The following is a 19556-nucleotide window of genomic DNA, read 5'->3' on the forward strand; positions in this document are numbered from 1 at the left end:
TATTTCACATAATAACTGGTGCTTATGCTGTACAAGTCTAACAAGAGGAGCTATTGATGAGTGGGTCTTTGGCATGGAACGCTTTTGATGCAGTTTTAAGTAAAATTGCACAGTTTATAGTTATACAGCAGAAGGTACACTGTTAACCATAATTTTAACAGGAAGATCTTTATTAGCATATTTTTTTACACAAGGGTGGTTGTGTTTCACCTAAATTGCCCTTCAGTTTAGACACTGAAGCAGATATCACAGTTGATCATGCAAATAAAAATCTTTTGAATCTTTAAAATATTTCTCCCCCCGCCACTGCGTCAGGGTTAAGGGGATAGAGAAATGAAAAAGAGAGGTTTCAGTGAGAGCTGGGATGAAGCTTTCTCTCCCGGGTGTCTTTTTGGGGTTTCTTGTACTTTTTTTCTTCCCACATTAGTTTAGTTAATCAGACATCAGACCAAAGCCCACCCTCACCACCATCACCACCACCACCCCCCCAAAATCCACGCGAATCAAGGGACTTAGAGCTGTGTTTCAAAGCCAAAAAAAAAGAAGAAAAAGAAAAAAAAGGTAGCCCTGGCCCAAGGTACATTCAACTACTGTGGCGGTCTCATAAACTGACTGAACGGAGTTTGCCGGAAGGGACAGAGGCAAAGGTGTTTTCTCAGAGAACTTTGACTAAAACACTGAGACGAAATGACCTACGGTTCTCCTTATATTAAATGGGTAAGAGGATTAAAACCCAAGCCCACAGAGATATGTTTATTCATGTGACCTCTTACAACCAAATATAATAATTGTCTGTAATTGCACCTTCAGCACCCACCTCATGCTCTGACATGGGAAACAGCAATCAGCCGGCTCCCGTTTAATCCACCTATTATGTTGACTAATTAACTTTGCTCCACAGTTTATTTCTTCCTCCATTATCAGCCCCTGTCAGCCGCGCAAGCACCCTGCAGCACAGGGGGGACCTCAGGCTCTTTGATTGATCACCGATAGATTGACATGTAGATTAATTTAATTAGAATCACCTCACTTGAGAAATGAAAGACAATGGCAAGAGGGCTAATAGATCTGCTCTCATAATGAGGCGAACCTCCAGAGCCAAGGCTGAGGTTTTCTGATTTATTTTTGCTCAATTCCCCGGTTGCTTGGAAAGACTCGTGCTTTAATTGCTCTTGGTTTTGAGACGCCTAAGCCCCTGAAGAGGTGAAACGTTTTACAAGGACTGGCACATACTGAGGCCCCAGTTTCTGAGGAAGACTTTTCTCCAAGTTGGGGAAAGGGGACCCTGACTTCTAGAGCCTTGTGCAATGCTACGATTTCATCACCTGAGTTGGGCAGAGGGGAAAACGCTAGGCCTGGGAACTGTAAGCCTTGCCTGGCAAAGCACCCTGCCCCCAGTCCTGTAGACCTCCACCAATGGTTGCCATACTTAGAAGTTCCACTGTCCCCCTCTTTGACCTAAAGGCATCCTGGCAAAATACGGCGGATTCCCTTCCCCCTTGCCTTCAAGATGGCAACCAAATATTTTGTTGTTGTTGTTTTCCTTCGGGCCCTGCCCTCTGCGGACCCAAGGCCCTGCTCCTTTTATCAAGGCTCTAGTGCTTCTCAGGCCCATGAAGCAACACTGTGGTCATCCTGCCGCGGGGTCTCCCAGGGATGACTGGGGGGAGGGCTTCTGTGGGATCCCCTCCACCCTCCCTCAGGGTCCTCACCTTGACCCCCCCAGCAGGACTTGGACCCTCCCCTGATTTTATTTTTTATCTCTATTTTGTTAAAATGCAAAGTAAACAATTAAGAGAGTCCATTCAGGGACTCAGGGTATTCTCTTTAGTCATTGTGAAACCCAAAATTCCAGCCAGGGCAAGTCATTCATGGAAGGATGCAGTAAGTTTGAAGCAGCAGTTTGCAAAGTGGTTTTTCTCTTTCTTCATGATTGATCAACCAGATGTGACAGCCTGAAGTTTCTGCGTATGTCTATGTCTCGTCAATTGTAGGTTAATTTAAAAGAAGAAGGAAGAGGAGGAGGAGGAGGGAGAGGAGAAGAAAGTTCTCTATTCTTTTATTTTCAAAAAGTACTGTGAGTGGTGGCAGAGTCCATATTATTTAAAGCAACGGAAACTCACTTTTCTTTTTAGTTCAGGAGATGACTCCGTGGGACATTTACAATTATATAACAGAGCTGGGTCTTTCAGAGAAATTTTGATTTACTGCAAGACCACAATTGAGTGGTCACTGGAGTCGTTAGCTGAAGAAACTATAAAAGGAATGACAAACGGTGTCTGTTTGCAGTGTCAGGAAATACAGAAAGTGGTTATTCTAGATGTCTGTCTTAAGAAAAAAAAAGGCGATGACAATCCACCATGCACCTGTAAGACTGAGTGCTGCAGGCTTAAACTATTCAGTATCATTTAAAGACACTGTCATCTAATTCCTACATTGAACAAAAATATCGAAACGGTTAAGAAAAAAAAAAAAAACAAACTACACCCTATATGTTTTTATTCTCTTGGTAAGAGAAGGATCACCAAGACCACATGTGCAGTAAGATCATTTCATTGAAAGACCAGTTACAATTGGAGAAAGATGATACAGAGAACCCTCATGCCTTTAATTTCTAGAAAATAAACACCTAATATGTTCCTCAAAAACTCATAACACAACACATTTTAACTTCCCTAACGCGAAATAATTTCTCTCATTCCAATTTGGAAATGATCAGGATATAGTTAAATAAAATAAATGCTGCAATTATTCCATAGAGCAACTTGTAAAAAAAAAAAAAAAAAATCTAATGGTGAGATGCAAAGGGAGCACTGAAAAGTCCTTTAAAAATAAGCCTATAGTGGGAGGGAAAAGGGCCTTTACAGTTTAAACACAAGATTAATGAGGTGCTGACACATTCATGCAGGCAAGGGGACAGATGGACCTGCCAAATCTTCCACCTTCCCAAATTGTGTCAACAAAACCCAGCTTGAATTTGAGACAGATAAACATGGAAAATGATTTTACACTTGGACTCGACCACCCCTTCCCTTTCAACCTCCTTCCTTACTCCCCTGACCCAGGGTAAGATGAGGAACAGGTATATTTAGAATTTTATGGTATCTGTTATAATTAAAACTTTACTCTCTAGAATTGTACTAATACAGTAGTCACACATGTGGCTGTTTAAATTTAAATTAAGTAAAATTTAAAATTCCATTTTTCCCAAGTTTCCATAGCCACATTTCAAGTGGTCAGTAACCACATGTGGCTGGAGGCTACTATAATAGACGGCAGTTATAGAACATTGCAGAATATTCTACTGGACAGTGCTGCTATAGAATGGTTTTGAAATAAATTGTTCCAACTTATTCATGAGGATGCCCAATTTATTTCTCCTGAAATAAGTATTCAGCCAGGTGGACATGTTTAGGGTTGTATACGTATATATTTTTATCCCTGTAGTTTTTGGAAGTAAATTTCTGTTTGGGGGAGGGGCATGGCTTTTTAGTTTAGCAATCCAGAGATGTGCTGATGAATACCCAGTGTGTTCCATGGTATCTTCTGTTTGCATCCAACCCTCCAGGTGAGGGGATAAAAAGGGCGAAGGGAAGTCCACAGGTACCCACAGACTTTGGAGATTTTACAATGAAGTTTCTGACTTCTTGGCTCATATCAGTGGTTCAGAAATTTGCTCTGTTATATCCTGGATCTAAATTCCCTGGAGGTTATTATTTTTACTCTCTACCCCCATCTATTTAGAATTAGAAAGAATTCAACACAAAATTTATGACTTTTGACTTTCAATCTTTCCTAGCTGATGTGTCTTTGGTCAGGTAACTTAACCTCTCTAAGCACCAGTGTCCCTGACTCTCAAATGGAAATGATAATAGTACCTAACTCATAAGGTTACTGTGAGGCTTATATTATTTAAAGTGGTTAGCATGGTTCCCAGTTCTTATAGAGCAAATGTTAGCAGTGGTAGCATAGTTGTTGCTTTGTTGGTGATCTCGTCAAAAAGTTCAAGAGCCTATAAACTGTTATTTTAAATACAAGGCTACAGAAATTATTTCTTCTACATTCACTGCTTTATCAGTTTAACACTGAAATCTTACAAATTTAAAGACCTTCATGCTCATGATATATAATTATACAATTTAGACCTCTTGTGAACTGCAAGTTTCAATGGTTTATGTAATTTTGCTTCCTATAAACCATCTTCCTATTGGCCTTTTACATTCTAGGCTTGAAATGAAATAAAACCTTACAGCTTTGAAAACAGTCCATAAATTTTCTGCATCTTATCAATGCGGTCTAGTTTCCCTAATACTTCATTTGAATGAGGGGTTCTCTGAGAGTTTTCTTATTGGTAATTATTTCCTTGCTATCATTCCTTAGGTTGTCCCTCTTCCCTTCCTATCAAGCCAGAGACCTTGTATGTCCCAACTATATTATCTCAGATTCATGAAGCATGAGCAGATTTTCAAAAAGACACAAGCAGTTAAATTCAGTCATGAGTGGCAGATCACATTAACAAAAGTAGCAGCTCATGTGGAAGAAGGGGTTAGGACAGAAGCAACAAAAACAGTTGAAATCTGTATCTTTAAATATTTCTAGAACAAATACAGCACCGGGAGAAAATTAAATCATAAAAATATTTTCACTGTTTAAATTTAGAACATTTTGGTACGCAGTACCTCTCTCTAAAATATAACCACTTTAGCAACTTAATTTTGAATAATGATTTAAAAATTATAAATCTTGGTTTTCAATGCTAATATATGATAATTCAGTGTAAGGAAATTAGTGCTAAAGTTGGTCTATTACATGGCTTCCTTACCTCGGGGTTTAGCTTATTCTATGTTTGCATTAATTCAAAGCCCTTAATAATGAGGCATGAAATGCATTGGCCAGAAGTACATGAAATAAAAAGGCATTAAGCAACATTCCATGGAATAATACTCGGCAATAAAAAGGAACAAGCTATTGATACATCTGGATGAATCTCCCGAGAATTATGTCAAGTGAAAAAGCCAATACCAAAAGGCTACATACTGCATATTATGGGCTGAATTTTGTCTCCCACAAAATTCATATGTTGAAGTCCTAACCCCAGAACCTCAGGATGTGACTGTATTTGGAGATAGGGCCTTTGAAGGGGTAATTAAGTTAAAATGAGGCTGTTTGGGTGGGACTTAATCTAATCTGATTGGTGTCCTTATAAGAAGAGGAAATTTGGGCACACAAGGTGTTCATGCAAAGAGGAAAGACCATGTGAGGACACAGTGAGAAGGTGGCCATCTGCAAGCCAAGGAGAGGCCTCAGAGGAAACCAAACCTGCTGACACCTTGAGCTGGGACTTCCAGCCTCTAGAACTTTGAGAAAATACATTCCTGTTTTTAAGCCACCTGGTCTGTGGTATTTTGTCACAGCAATCATAGCAAACTAGTACACTGCATGATTCTATTTATTTATTCTTGAAATAGCAAAAGTTTAGAAATGAAGAACAAATTAGTGGTTGCCAGGGATTAGGGACAGAGGGAAGGTGGATGGAGCTACTATAGAAGGACAACAGGAGGGATCCTTGTGTGGACAGAAATGTCCAATATCTTGACTGTGGTGATAGATACACAGACCTACACATGATAAAATTTTATAGCACTAAAAGCATACACACACAGATGAGTACAAGTAAAACTAGCGACATGTGAATAATATGGATGGATTGTATCAATGTTTATATCCTGTATGAATACTGTATAGTACAATGTAATATTGCTCAATAGTTTTGTAAAATATTACTATAAGGGTAGTCTGAGTAAAGGATACACAGGATCCCTCTGCATAATTTTGAACAACTGCATGTGAATCTACAATTATATCCATAAAAAAAATTCAACTAAATAAAAGGCAGTAGGTAAACGGATAAACAAACTGGTAATCCATAGAATGGAGGATGATGCAGCAAAAAAAAGGAAATGAGCTTATACTACCCAAAGCAATCTACACACTCAATGCAATCCCTATCAAATTACCAATGGCATTTTGCACAGAACTAGAGCAAAAAATTTTACAATTTGTATGGAAACACAAAAGACCCCGAATAGCCAAAGCAACTTTGAGAAAGAAAAATGGAGCTGGAGGAATCAGGCTCCCTGACTTCAGACTATACTACAAAGCTACAGTAGTCAAGACAGTATGGTACTGGCACATAAACAGAAATATAGATCAATGCAACAGGATAGAAAGCCCAGAGATAAACCCACACACATATGGTCACCTTATCTTTGACAAAGGAGGCAAGAATATACAATGGAGAAAAGACAGCCTCTTCAATAAGTGGTGCTGGGAAAACTGGACAGCTACATGTAAAAGAATGAAATTAGAACACTTCCGAACACCATACACAAAAATAAACTCAAAATGGATTAGAGACCTAAATGTAAGGCCAAACACTATAAAACTCTTAGAGGAAAACATAGGCAGAACACTCTATGACATAAATCACAGCAACATCCTTTTTTGACCCACCTCCTAGAGAAATGGAAATAAAAACAAAAATAAACAAATGGGACCTAATGAAACTTCAAAGCTTATGCACAGCAAAGGAAACCATAAACAAGACAAAAAGACAATTTATGGAATGGGAGAAAATATTTGCAAACGAAGCAACTGACAAAGGATTAATCTCCAAAATATATAAGCAGCTCATGCAGCTCAATATCAAAAAAACAAACAACCCAATCCAAAAATGGGCATTAGACCTAAATAGACACTTCTCCAAAGAAGACATACAGATTGCCGACAAACACATGAAAAGATGCTCAACATTACTAATCATTAGAGAAATGCAAATCAAAACTACAATGAGGTATCACCTCACACCACTCAGAATGGCCATCATCAAAATTCTAGAAACAATAAATGCTGGAGACGGTGTGGAGAAAAGGGAACGCTTTTGCACTGTTGGTGGAAATGTAAATTGATACAACCACTATGGAGAACAGTATTCAGATTCCTTAAAAAACTGAAAATAGAATTACCATATGACCCAGCAAATCCACTACTGGGCATATACCCTGAGAAAACCATAATTCAAAAAGATACATGTACCACAGTGTTCATCGCAGCACTATTTACAGTAGCCAGGATGTGGAAGCAACCTAAATGTCCGTCAACAGATGAATGGATAAAGAAGATATGGCACATATATATATAATGGAATATTACTCAGTCATAAAAAGGAACAAAACTGAGTTATTTGTAGTGAGGTGGATGGACCTAGAGTCTGTCATACAGAGTGAAGTAAGTCAGAAAGAGGAAAACAAATACCGTATATTAACGCATACATGTGGAATCTAGAAAAATGGTACTTACGGACCCAGTGGCAGGCCAGGAATAAAGATGCAGACATAGAGAATGGACTTGAGGACACGGGGTAGGAAGGGGAGGCGGGGATATAGTAAGAGTGTAGCACTGACATAAACATACTACCAAATGTAAAATAGATAGCTAGTGGGAAGCAGCCACACAGCACAGGGAGATCAGCTTGGTATTTTGTGATGACATAGAGGGGTGGGATAGGGAGGGTGGGAGGCAGGCTCAAGAGGGAGGGGATATGGGGATATGTGTATACATATAGCTGATTCACTTTGTTGTACAGCAGAAACTAACACAACATTGTAAATCAATTATACTCCAATAAAAATGTATAAAAAATAATAACATTTAAAAAAAAGGAATGAGCTATCAAGGAACAAAAAGACATGAAGGAACCTTAAATGCAAATTGCTAAATGAAAATAGCCAACCTGTAAAGACTATATACTGTATGATTCCAACCATATGACATTTTGGAAAAGGGAAAACTATGGAGATAGTAAAAAGATCAGTGGTTGCCTGGAGTTTGGGAAGAGGGAGGGAGGGATGAATAGGTAGAGCACAGAGGATTTGGGGGGTGGGTGGGGAATGAAACCATTCTATATGATACTGTAATGGTAGATACATAACATCATGAGTTTGTATAAACCCAAAGAATGTACATCACAGTGAGTCCTAGTGTAAACTATGGATGTTAATTAACAATTAACAATATTGTGTATCAACATTGACACATCAATTGTAATACATGTATCACACTAATGCAAGGTGTTAATAATAAGGGAAACTGGGGAGGGGGTATTAAGGGAGTATTTGTGAACTCTCTGTACTTTCCCCTCATTTTTCTGTAAACCTAAAACTGCTCTACAAAATAAAGTCTACTGATCAAAATTCTACCCTCTACTTCACACAGCCCACATTCTACATCCAACCTGTCTATTGAACTACTCTTTATAGTCTCCTCCAACAAGTCACAAGGGACCCAAGAGATCAGCCAATCTAGTGGCTTCCAACGACAAGTTTTCAAATGTTGTACTGGGGAAAACATTTCAGAGAGGGCATCCTAAATTCATCCATAGTAAGGATGCATACCAAAACATTCAGTAACCTTCCTTTATTGATATGGGATTATAACAGTTCTATGTGGAAACACGGTTATCTCATGCACATGAGAAGCTCTAAATTGGCAGTTTCACATGGCTTTGACTAATTTTAAAATAGAGATTGTGATTCTTACTCAATAAATGCAATTACATTGAAAAATATGTCACCACAAGACGTTTGTAGGATAAAAATCACAAAAGGAGTCCTTAGTAGTTATGATACTGCAAATTTGTCCAATGCCTCCTTTTACAGCTTGGAAAACTGAGGTCCAAGAGACTTAAAAACATCCTCAAGGCCATAAGACAAATTAAGAGCAGAGGCAAACCTGAAGGGAAACTTTAGACTCCAGGCCCACTTCTCTCCCCCACAACAGCTTCTGGCCTCTCAAGACAAGCTCCTGGCTTAGGCCCTCTCTCCCCTGCCTCTGGTCTCTTCCAGTACACTTCGCTGCGTCTATCTGGCTGACCACACTTTAGGTATTATTTACATAAAAAAGGTCTGCTGCAGTTGGGTCTTCATTAACTCTGTCCTTTAAAATATCCTTGACTGATATGAAACGAGATATTCTCTGAAACCAGCCTGATTGTTAGTTTCTATCTGGTTGAAAGAGCCCAAATAACTCATTAAAAATTATGGAGGACGCATGAACCTACAGGATGTAACAGAGTGGAACTGCAGGAGTGAGGGAGCGAGTAGCTGAATTAAATCCGCCCTTTAAGGCTCAAGGCAAAAATCGCTCTTCTTTTAACAGTAAGACAAGAACAGACACTTCTAAATCCTCAGATTCTTGTGCTAGACTAATTTGGACTATTGGAAACTAGACTCAGCTTCTGTCTCCTGAACTGTGACACACTGTAGACGTAAAAAGCTCATCATTGATCTGAACCTAGTTTCTCTCTCTGTGGATCAGGATACTTTTGATGACTCTTGATGGTGTCATTGGCATTTAACTGGTGCTCTCCATTTACGTGTTCCCATTGGCCATTTTAAGTAGCAGTAAGCCCAAACATACAGAACTGCCATACGTGCTCTCTGCCGATGGGACCATGGCACACAGGTATGGAAACTGGGAGAAAGAAAGTAGCATATTAGTCATCAGCTCAGTTTCCAGGGTCAGACAGTGCTGAGTTTGAACCCCGACTCCATCATTTACTAGTCTGTAACCTTAGATAAGTCATTTAATCATAGGAATAAGTGTCAGGCATTATTCTATGTACTGGAGAAGCAGCAATGAACAAGACAAAGTATTCGCCCATCAAGAGCTTAGTTCCCATTGGGAATCAAAAAGCGTTTTCAGACAATAAATAAATAAGCAATGAAAGCAAATTTTGGAATGTGAAAAGTTCCAAGAAGAAAATAAAATGAGGAGAGGGGGCTGACGCCTAGGTGGGAGCTACTTTTGAGTGGATGATTAGGAAGGCCTCTCTAAGGAGGTGACATGTTAGCTGAAATCTGAGTAATAAGAAGTATCCAGCCATTCAATGATATGGTGGGAGAATTTCCAGGGGGATGGAATAGCAAGTGCAAAAATCCTGAGGCAGGAATGAGTTTAGTATATTTGGGGAAGAGAAATGATGGAAGAGAAAGGCAGCCAATGTACCCGTTTGGAGGAAAGTAAACAAGGGGAAAAGGGTAGAAAAATAAATAAAATTATACATGTAAAACACTTAGTACAGGGTCTCACACATAATAAGAGCTCTATAAGTTACAACCTAAAAAGTGGAAGAATATAAGAATACCTTCTGTTGGTAAGTCTCAGTAAGTATAGACATCCTCAGAACCAATATCCATTGGCAACACTGATCAAACCAAACACTTTTACATCTATCGTTTAATGTATTTTACATTTTTTTCAATAGCAACTATACTTAATGTAGGAATTTATTTCCTCCTAGTGAAGAGCTACCACTCATCAAATCCTGTTCATAAGGATTCCTTTTCAGTGATGCATATTTTCTGCCAAGGCCCAGCATAAGGCTCATGCCAAGATACATATTTGCCCAGTAAGCTGTAATGGTTTAATACATCAGGTTGAAAATCCACCATTTGTATTTACCATGTTATGTGAATTAATCCTGTATTCTGAAACTATCATTAGAGCTGCTTTCAGTATAATTAATCAGCATGGTGCATCTTGAAATTATTCTGTAGGAAGAGAGTGATGGCAGCTCGGGCCCCTAGCATTCTGTTGGTAAAGAATTTAATTGCAAGATGTGCTGTTTGTCAAAACAATATAAGACAGGGGGTGGGGGAGAGTGGGAGAGAAATAAAAGGGATAAGAATATTTCCTTCTTTATTTAAGCGCCTTTAAAAGCAGACCGAAACTGCAGGGGTTGGGCATATATTTTAAGAATCCTTTAATCATACACTGCAGGCTTCTGAATAAGTAACGAGGATTCCCCAAAATTTATAGAATTCACCCTAAAAAGGGGGGCAGAGAGTTGCCTTTTAATGTCATTTACCATGTCATCATTTTTGAAAGACCAGACATTTTTGGTGAGAATTTGGGAAGAATAACCTAGTCATTTCTCCTATTTCCTACCCCCTCACTCCAAATGACTCGTAAGTGAAAGAAGATTGTTCATCTCCTCAGATAAACGTGAGATAAACATGAATTGGGATCTTGCTGTTCTCTCTGCTCAGAAAATTCTTTTGGCTCTCCTCAGGATGAGTGATTCTTATCCATTACCTCTGAGCTTAAAAGTCCCCTCTCCTCAGAAGTTTTCCCTGGGCACCTGCTTTAAAGTAGGTTCCCATCCCTGATCCCACACTGGTATTCTCTCTCATAATATCCTGTTTCACTTCCTTTATAGCAATAATTAAAAATTTTAATGATGTGTAATTATTTGTACACAGCATAGCAGCTGATGGTAATCATTCCTTATATATCCATTTTCTCTTCTTCTTGGGTGGTACAACTAGACACTCTCAGGTTTCTCTGTGGTTACACATGGCCGTGTGACAGACTTCTAGCCAGTAGAACGTGGGCAGATTTGACGAGGATCACTTCGAAGACCAGGGTTTAAGAAGTCCACGTACCCCCTGCATGCACTCTTTACCCTTCAACTGGATGGATGGAGACAACGAGATTCTAGGGAATGGTGGAGACACAGGTCCCCAAACTACTTCATGTATAAGATCTGCTCACCAACCAGGAATACCTGCCTTGTACCATTACGTTAGCAAGAAATAACCTTCTCTTGTACACGAGCCATTATATATTCTTTGGTCTATTTTTTACAGCAGCTAGTGTTAACCTAACTAATAGACCCTGACTAGAATATAAGTTTCATTAGGGCAAACACTCAGTCTTTTTTGTTCATCATGGTACACTCACCACCTCCCATGTCAATAAATACTACTGAGTGCAAGCATGCAGGCAGGAACAAAGATATCTTACATTTATGTTCACATGTAGCTACAGAGCTAACATTTATACACAGAGAGAGATTTACATCCTATGGAAAACTTTGTTAAAGAGATAAGATGAACCTGGAAATTTACTTCCCAGTCTCCAGGTATTATGGTATCTACTGTGATGACAGCTTGTACCCAATTCTTGTTCCTCCCCTCAACACCCCACTCTGCCAGCCCCAACAAGGAAAGCTATTGATAAGGATTTAAATCTTAACCTTGAATTGTCTAGCTCCTGTCAGTTAAAAACCAGACCTGTGACATGGCTTTAACACAGTCCTTTGACATTAGCGTGTTTTTAGTGTCAAGATGAAGAAATGGGCTCATTTAGTCACAGTGAAATTCTCCCTGTCATGAGCTGTCTTCATTCACAGCTTTCCCTCCTTCTCTCTTCCTCCCCATGTCCCCACACCCGCCAGAACTGAATGAAGCCTGTATCCACTGTTGTATTTAAGCAAGTTTGTTACCCTAACCACAGCCTGGGGATTTCAAAAGAAAACATCCATTATAAAAAAAAAAAAAAAAAAGAAAAAAGATTGTACCAGATTCTCTACAAGGTTTATTCCATACTGCCTTAAAGTATGAACACAGCCGAGCTCTACAGAAAGTGATTAATTTCTTGAAAACGCTAAGGTCACACTAATTGACATGACCTGTGTAATTAAGCAGTCTCTGTTTACACACCAGAAGCTCAGTCGCTGTGAGTCTGAGTTTGCTTGACAGAATGTCTTTACATGTCAAGAGATCAACAACCTTTCTTATGTCCTCCTCAGTCACCTACACAGGCCCGTGATTGCTGTTCAGAGGAGACACGCTCTGGCATGGCTGCATGAAGATCAGGCTGGCCTGGTGAGCATACAAAACGGGGTGAGAGAAAAAGCGGCACCCACGACAGGTGGGGGGAGCCCACTGAATAGGCAGAAGAGTGCCTTCTCACTCAGATGTCTCCAGGCCTCGGGTTTTCAGTATAACGGGGAAAAGTCACATCGAGATGAAAAGAGTAGAAAGGAGTTTTCTCCTGCCCAAATGACACTCTCTCACTCCCCCCAGCCCCTGCCCAGGGCAACAGTGACATCAAAATATTTGAAACCAGCTTCCCAATTAGCGTACTGTGAGAAAAATGATGGCAATCAACGCCTATTCATAGGAAAAGTTCCACCAATGTTTCTAGGACACACCTCTGTCAGCCAGGGTAGCTGCAGGGAAGACTAATCCTCCCCTTCTTGGTTTAGTCCTAACAGTTGGGAACTTCAGTGTGATTTCCGAACAGAGTTCTCTGAGCTGTCAGGGGCCACCGGACTCAGGCTTCATTTGGTGAGGGGTCTTTCTTGCCCTGGAGAACTGGCTAAAACCTCCATTGATTAGGTGAAGTGCAGGCAGTTTTCAGAGCAATAGCTTCTTTCTCTAAAGTTCATACGAATAAACACTGACCAACACTGTGGCTCTGATCAGAAACAGTGCTCAAGTTCTTCCCCTTCCACACAACTCCGCGCACTGCTTGATGAGCTTTGCTGGCATCCCAATGTCCTTCATGCAGACGGTATCCTTAGGTTCTATTCACAGCAAATACCCCTTTTGAAAATGCTCCTCAGCTTTCCCAGGATTCTAACACATATTCACGGGTAGCCACTGGGGCTCTCAGATGTCGAGAAACCTCTTTACTGCTTCACTAAGTATTGCCTACAGGCTCTGGACAAGTTATTTACTGTCCCATGACACTAGAGAACATCTGAGTCAGACTGACTGGGTTGAATCACTGCTTCACTACTTAGTAGATGGGTGACTTTGGGCAAATTGCTTAACTTCTCTAGACTTCAGTTTCCTCATCTGTAAAATGGGAATAATCCCTATTTGCACATTCCTAAACCCTATTTGCATATATTGTGAAGATAAATATGATAACTCATGTAAAATACTTAGCACAATACCTCTCACATAGTGAGTACCCAATAAATGTTAGCTTCATCATCATCATTACGGACAATGTCCATGGTCATACATCAAGGTACACACACGGACACATATAGTTATACATATGTCTACGGAACACCCTGAATGCAGACACAAATGTAAACAGTCATCTCTCCAGCACTTAAGGCAGTTAGGAATGAACCCAGGAAGGGAACACAGGAAGAGAAGCCAGCTTGCGGTGGAGGCTTACGCACAAAAAAAACGAGGCTGACAATGGAGTTTAGGGCTCATTGAGTTTAAGTTGCTGGATATTTCCAGGGAGAGTCAGAGGTCATCAGGTATAGGACTAAACCAGTGATTCCCAACCAGGGGCAATTCTGCACTCCCACCCCCACAAGGGGACATTTGTCAATGTCTGGAGACATTGTGGTCTGTCATGACTGCAGTGGGGGGATGGTCTCTCTACTGGTATCTAGTGGGTAGAGGCCAGTGACATCTACTAAACATCCTATGATAAACAGGACAAATCCACCCCCACCTCCAAACAAAGGATTATTCAGTCTAAAATGTCATTTGTGCCCAGGCTGAGAAACCTGATACTGAACTAATGACCCAGCTTTAGTTTATAGCAAATATTCTCTCCAAAAGCTTACATTTATATTTGATCATGTGTAAATTAGTTATGCTTACAAAATACTGTCTTTTGTGAAATCAGCAGAATCATCATTTTTACTCCATTTTACAGTTGAGGAAATTGAGGTTTTGCAGAAATCTAACTCATGCCTCCTTGACTCAATAGCCCTTATGCTAAACAAAGAATAACTATTTTGTCTGTAAAAATAAAGCTTTCTAGATACTCTCAAAAATAATAGACTGAGTTGGTTCTCATCTCATCCAAGAGCTACATTCCTATACTTCAAAGCTTTCAGACATTTCACTGGCAGGTCCTGTGAGGAAAAACACACAAGGCCCCAGAAGTCTTACACACATACTCTTTTAGATTCCTGGTGTCACCAAAGTCCATCTCTAACTCTTCTGCCCTGAGAAGCACAGCAAAGTTGATCCCAGTATTCATAAGGCATCACACATGTCTACTAGACACGTTTATTACACATCAATTGGTTCGTGCCTGGATATGCCTTGTTCTTAATCCAAGTTTGGTCAAAGGAGATCTATGGCCCATTTCAAGGCCAAGGTAAGTGACAACACAGTTTATACTGAAACCTAACCTCATGTTCCAAGGCACTTAGCAACACATACTTAATAGCATCACATGTTTCACCAGCAAAGCTGACTCCAACTCAATGCAAAATGTCCTGGGTGGGAATGAAAGCACCCAAGTCTACCCACTTAGTCAGAAGCTCCCCAGGAGAAACATTTTCCAGGACACTAGGAATCTAGGGATTCTCCCCATTTATCTGTCAGGACAAAAGGTGGCAAGGCCAAATGATTTCCAGAACTGCTTCAGAATCTCAGGAGAGAATGTCTTCTTTCTAATGAATTTGTTCTTTCATGAGACTACTGAGTCTCACCTATTAAAAATAATCATCTTGTGGGAGGGAGGGAGACGCAAGAGGGAAGAGATATGGGGATATATGTATATATATAACTGATTCACTTTGTTATAAAGCAGAAGCTAACACACCATTGTAAAGCAGTTATACTCCAGTAAAGATGTTAAAAATAATAATAATAAAAATTAAAATAAAAATAATCATCTTGGAGACTAAGAGATCTTGACATCCAAAAATCAGTGCCCAGAATCATCCCTTCCCTTTCTCCCATCAGAGAATATGCAGCTAAAATTTGTCAAGATCCTCTCAGAGATCATATATTTCAATCTACACTTAAAGTGGACTAACTATACCTAAGAACATACCTTAAACACCATGCTATTTTTCACTGACAGACCCCATGGGCATCCATAGATGAATCGTTACTCTGGTGGAGAAACTAACATTGACCATGCAAATAAGTTAGTCATAAAATTAGACGGAGAGCAACACAAGGGTCTAGAACCTTGCTACTCAAAGTGTGGTCCATGGCTTTGCCATCGCTTGGGAGCTTGTTAGAAAGGTAGAATTTCAGGCACATCTCAGACCTCAATTAGCATTTTAACAAGATCCCCAGAGGATTCTCAGCACTTTAGGGCTTGAGAAGCACGTATCTAGAACTTAGCAACCCTTCCTAAAACCCAACCACCATGTCTGTGTCTTGGAAGTTAACACATGTATTTTCACATCTTTTTTCCTTTAGTAAATGTATAGTTATATGAAGTTGACATACCACTCATGCTTCAAATGGTGGCAGATATGACTGATGCTTGAAAACATTTACATGTTGCTGTACAAGGACATTTCTGAAACAGACTGAGTGTCACCCATACCGCCCTAGATATGCCCTGCTTCTTCAGGGGTCCATTTTTAATAGATAATTACTGACAACAATTTCCAAGATTGGAAAAGGAAAACAGAGAGAAAGGAAGGAGGAAGGTGACATCATTCCAAAACAGCACAAAGCTCCTATTTACCAGTTTTCTACCTGTAGAACTTTCGGCAAAGGATGCATCATTTTGTATGTACTTCACTTAACCTGCAGTGGTTTAAGCTTATGAGTCCATTTGGGAAGCCAAACTAGGCTCAAAGGGTAGCATTGCTTCAACCAGTGAACGCAGGTGGCTCAGTCCTAATTCTTCTTTCATAACAACAACAACTTCTAGAGTACAGAGACCTGGGGACCCAAAGTCTCACCTGCTCTGCACCTCTGGGAAAACAATGATACTGTTTCTTCTCCACCTAAGACTTTTTTACCCTCTCCCGATACTCATGTCATTATTGAGGTATAAGAAAGACAAGACAGACCCACCTGGAATCTCCGCATGTCACGTGGGTTTCCCGCATTCTTTAGGCAATTTTGGTTACACTTGAGGAAAAATTTCAAGAAGAACCTGTGAAGAAACAAATTATCACGGTTAGCATTTCAGTCCTGACACAGAAGGGAAAAAAGTAGTAAGTCACTTCTGGGTCATGCATTCTATTCTCTGCACGTTTCCTGAAATATTCAGAATGATGTTAGAGCCAGTATTTTGTTTAAAGCTTTAGCCTTTGTTTTGCATCCAAGCTGGACCTTCTTTATGAAGAGAATGCTCTCCGTGCTGCCAACAGATGTCACAAAAGAATTAAGCCCCCAAGGAAGTATGTTCACTCATAAAGAGGGTAAGTCTTCCCCATAATTTAAGGCAGGGTCCAATTGAAGATAATTGCCTGAGAATTACTCATAGTCTCCAACAACAACATGTAATTTAAGCCCCGTAAATTCACAGATGATGAACCGGCAAGATACACGCTAGATGAATGTAAGGAGATGGTAAACACTTTTTATCTTAGCATCTCCAAATAAAATATTCTAATTAGGAGTACTTATGAGAAGTAGGTAAGATTCACATACTGACTGAAGTCCTTTGGCTTCTTGAACATATCCCATATGTTTTCCTTCCGTGCATGCTATAGACAAAAGCTATTTGTGATGGAAGGAGGAACGTCCTGCCTCACTGCCACCTTGATCTCTGAATTGATTCTAGAGTGAGATCTATGGGTTTTACTGGCTAGGGTGACCAAAGGTCCAAATTTGCCAAGAATAATTCTAGTTTACACCAGTTGTATTAGTGTAAGTATGAACAGTACCCACTTTAACTTTCAAAAGTGTCTGGTCTGGGTGATAACTTAGATGAGTTATTTCTATATTTCTCAGCTGGCAGTTGTTAAAGTTCATCACAGAAAGGCAGCAAGGATCAAAAGTGTCCAGTTAGGGCATTCCTGTTGGCCACCTACAATTAAACCTCTCCACCTGCCTATGTTTGGGGAAAGAAGCATTTTAAAAGCTGCCGAAAGTTCTTCATTCCTTTTTACTTTTAGTGCTGTGAATTTCAGGCCCAAATATTTCCCCAAAATGTTACACTGCATTAAAATGTTGATTAGTTAAATTCCCATAGGAATTTTCTTGTCTTCACCTTTTCTCCACTTCAAGTCTACACTGGAGTAAAATCCCTACTTCAATACACATAATTTGTGAAGAACTATCACTCCAGGATGCCTCAGTCCGGTCTTAGCTCTGAGTACAAAGCCTATCAACCAAATAACACCTCTGTAATGACAGCATAGCACAAAGATGCACCAAATTCAGCCAATTTCTGAAAACCAAACTGAGAAATATCCCAGCAGAATCTCTCTCCTCCCTGGTCTCTTAGAATATGCCAAGAGGGAAGTATGGCGTGGGAATAACTCTTTGAAGAGAGACAATGACTTTGTCAACCCAAAAATAACATTTTAAAATGTAAACATCTTCCTGAAATGGCTCTTTCAACATCATGCAACACTCAACTGCCCATCAGTAAAAGCTGGCTTCTGAACAATCCTTCATCCCTACTTCCAGGTTCTTTTCACAGAGGCCAAAGTTTATCAACATTTTGAACAAGACAAATGACTCATGGAACACTGCTGAAACCCAACTGTGTAAAATGAAATCCAGCTCAAAGGCAACACTGTCATTCCCTAGCCCAACTGGCCAGTGCTGACTCCTGACTTCAGTAGTAGTCTGGGCGAAAGGAAAGGGGTTTGAGAGAGTGGTCACAATCCTAGGTGCCTTTGCACTGTCCCTTTCCTCTGAACTCTCAGAGGCAAATGCTGGGTAGTCCTAGTGATCACACATTGCTGTCAGACTCTGTTTAATGTGGTGGAGGTTGGGACCGTGAGTCTGCCATCTTGCTGGGGTTCAAGCCTACATCCAAAGACACCTGAAATGTGAAAACTGGCTGCTTCTTCCAAGCATAGCTGGTTGGAAGGGAATATTTAAAAGCCACCCAAACCCCAGGACAGGGCTGATTATCACTAAGTTGACAGTAAGAGTCAGCTTGGTATGATAGAAAAGCCACAACCCTTAGAAATACCCAGAATGGGATTCCCATCCAAACTCTGACAGGTACTGCTGTGTGACCTTGATAAATAGCTGAACTTCTCTGCACCACACTTTCCTTATCTATAAATTGGGTATAATACCAGTCCCTACCATATAAGGCAAGTGTGAAAATTAACTGCAATGATGCATAGTGTCTGGAACACAGTAAGCATGGTGATGGTGGCAGTAATAATAATCATGTCTTTCATGTATTAGGTGCTTACTTCGTGCTCAGAACGCTAAGAATTTCAAATGCATTTTCCCAACTCAAGCCTCCTAAATAAACTCCAGTATTAATCCCATTTTATTGATGAGGAAACTGAGGTTCGGAGAAGTTAAATAAGTTGCCCAAAGGTTATTAAATGTGAATCAACTCAAATTTGCACAGAGCCTGTGCTTTTAACCATTATGCTATAGTAGTTTTAATAATAATAGAAGTAGTGCAATATTGATATTAATAGTAATTGTACCATTGACAGCAACTGCACTAATAATGGCAATTGCACAAATAAGTGTAATCATAAGACTAATTATTAGTACGATTATTTCCACTCCGTCAACATGAATATTGTGAAGGGAGACGTCGCTGCCTTTCTCCATCCAGTGGGCACCCGGCTCCCATTCCCGGTTCCCCAGGGTTGATAATATTTGCTGCCTGTGTGTGTTTAAGCCATTTGAGCCCAGACTCGACAGCCAGATTCAGGTTGTGTTAGAAGGAGCTGTCAGCACACCCTCTGACATCTTCAAGTCAGACAACTGCTAGCCCCCGTGAGGGGGTCCATCTGGTGCCAAAATGGCTTTTGAAAGACCAGC

General features: G+C 40.1%; 1 protein-coding gene across 7 annotated transcripts in view; it reads right to left on the reverse strand.

The window, feature by feature from the left end:
* EBF1 (EBF transcription factor 1) overlaps window positions 1-19556 on the reverse strand; it is a gene marked incomplete at its 3' end in the record, with an annotated part of 393745 nt that overhangs the window by 126006 nt on the left and 248183 nt on the right. For all 7 annotated transcript variants that reach the window (XM_082379092.1, XM_082379093.1, XM_082379090.1 and 4 more), the window contains exon 7: window positions 16656-16737. In XM_082379092.1, the coding sequence (XP_082235218.1) occupies window positions 16656-16737 (82 nt within the window). The remainder of the gene's footprint in view (window positions 1-16655; window positions 16738-19556) is intronic.

The sequence above is a fragment of the Balaenoptera borealis genome (assembly GCF_965194805.1).
Source record: "Balaenoptera borealis genome assembly, chromosome: 2".
In the NCBI taxonomy this organism is placed as follows: Eukaryota; Metazoa; Chordata; class Mammalia; order Artiodactyla; family Balaenopteridae; genus Balaenoptera; species Balaenoptera borealis.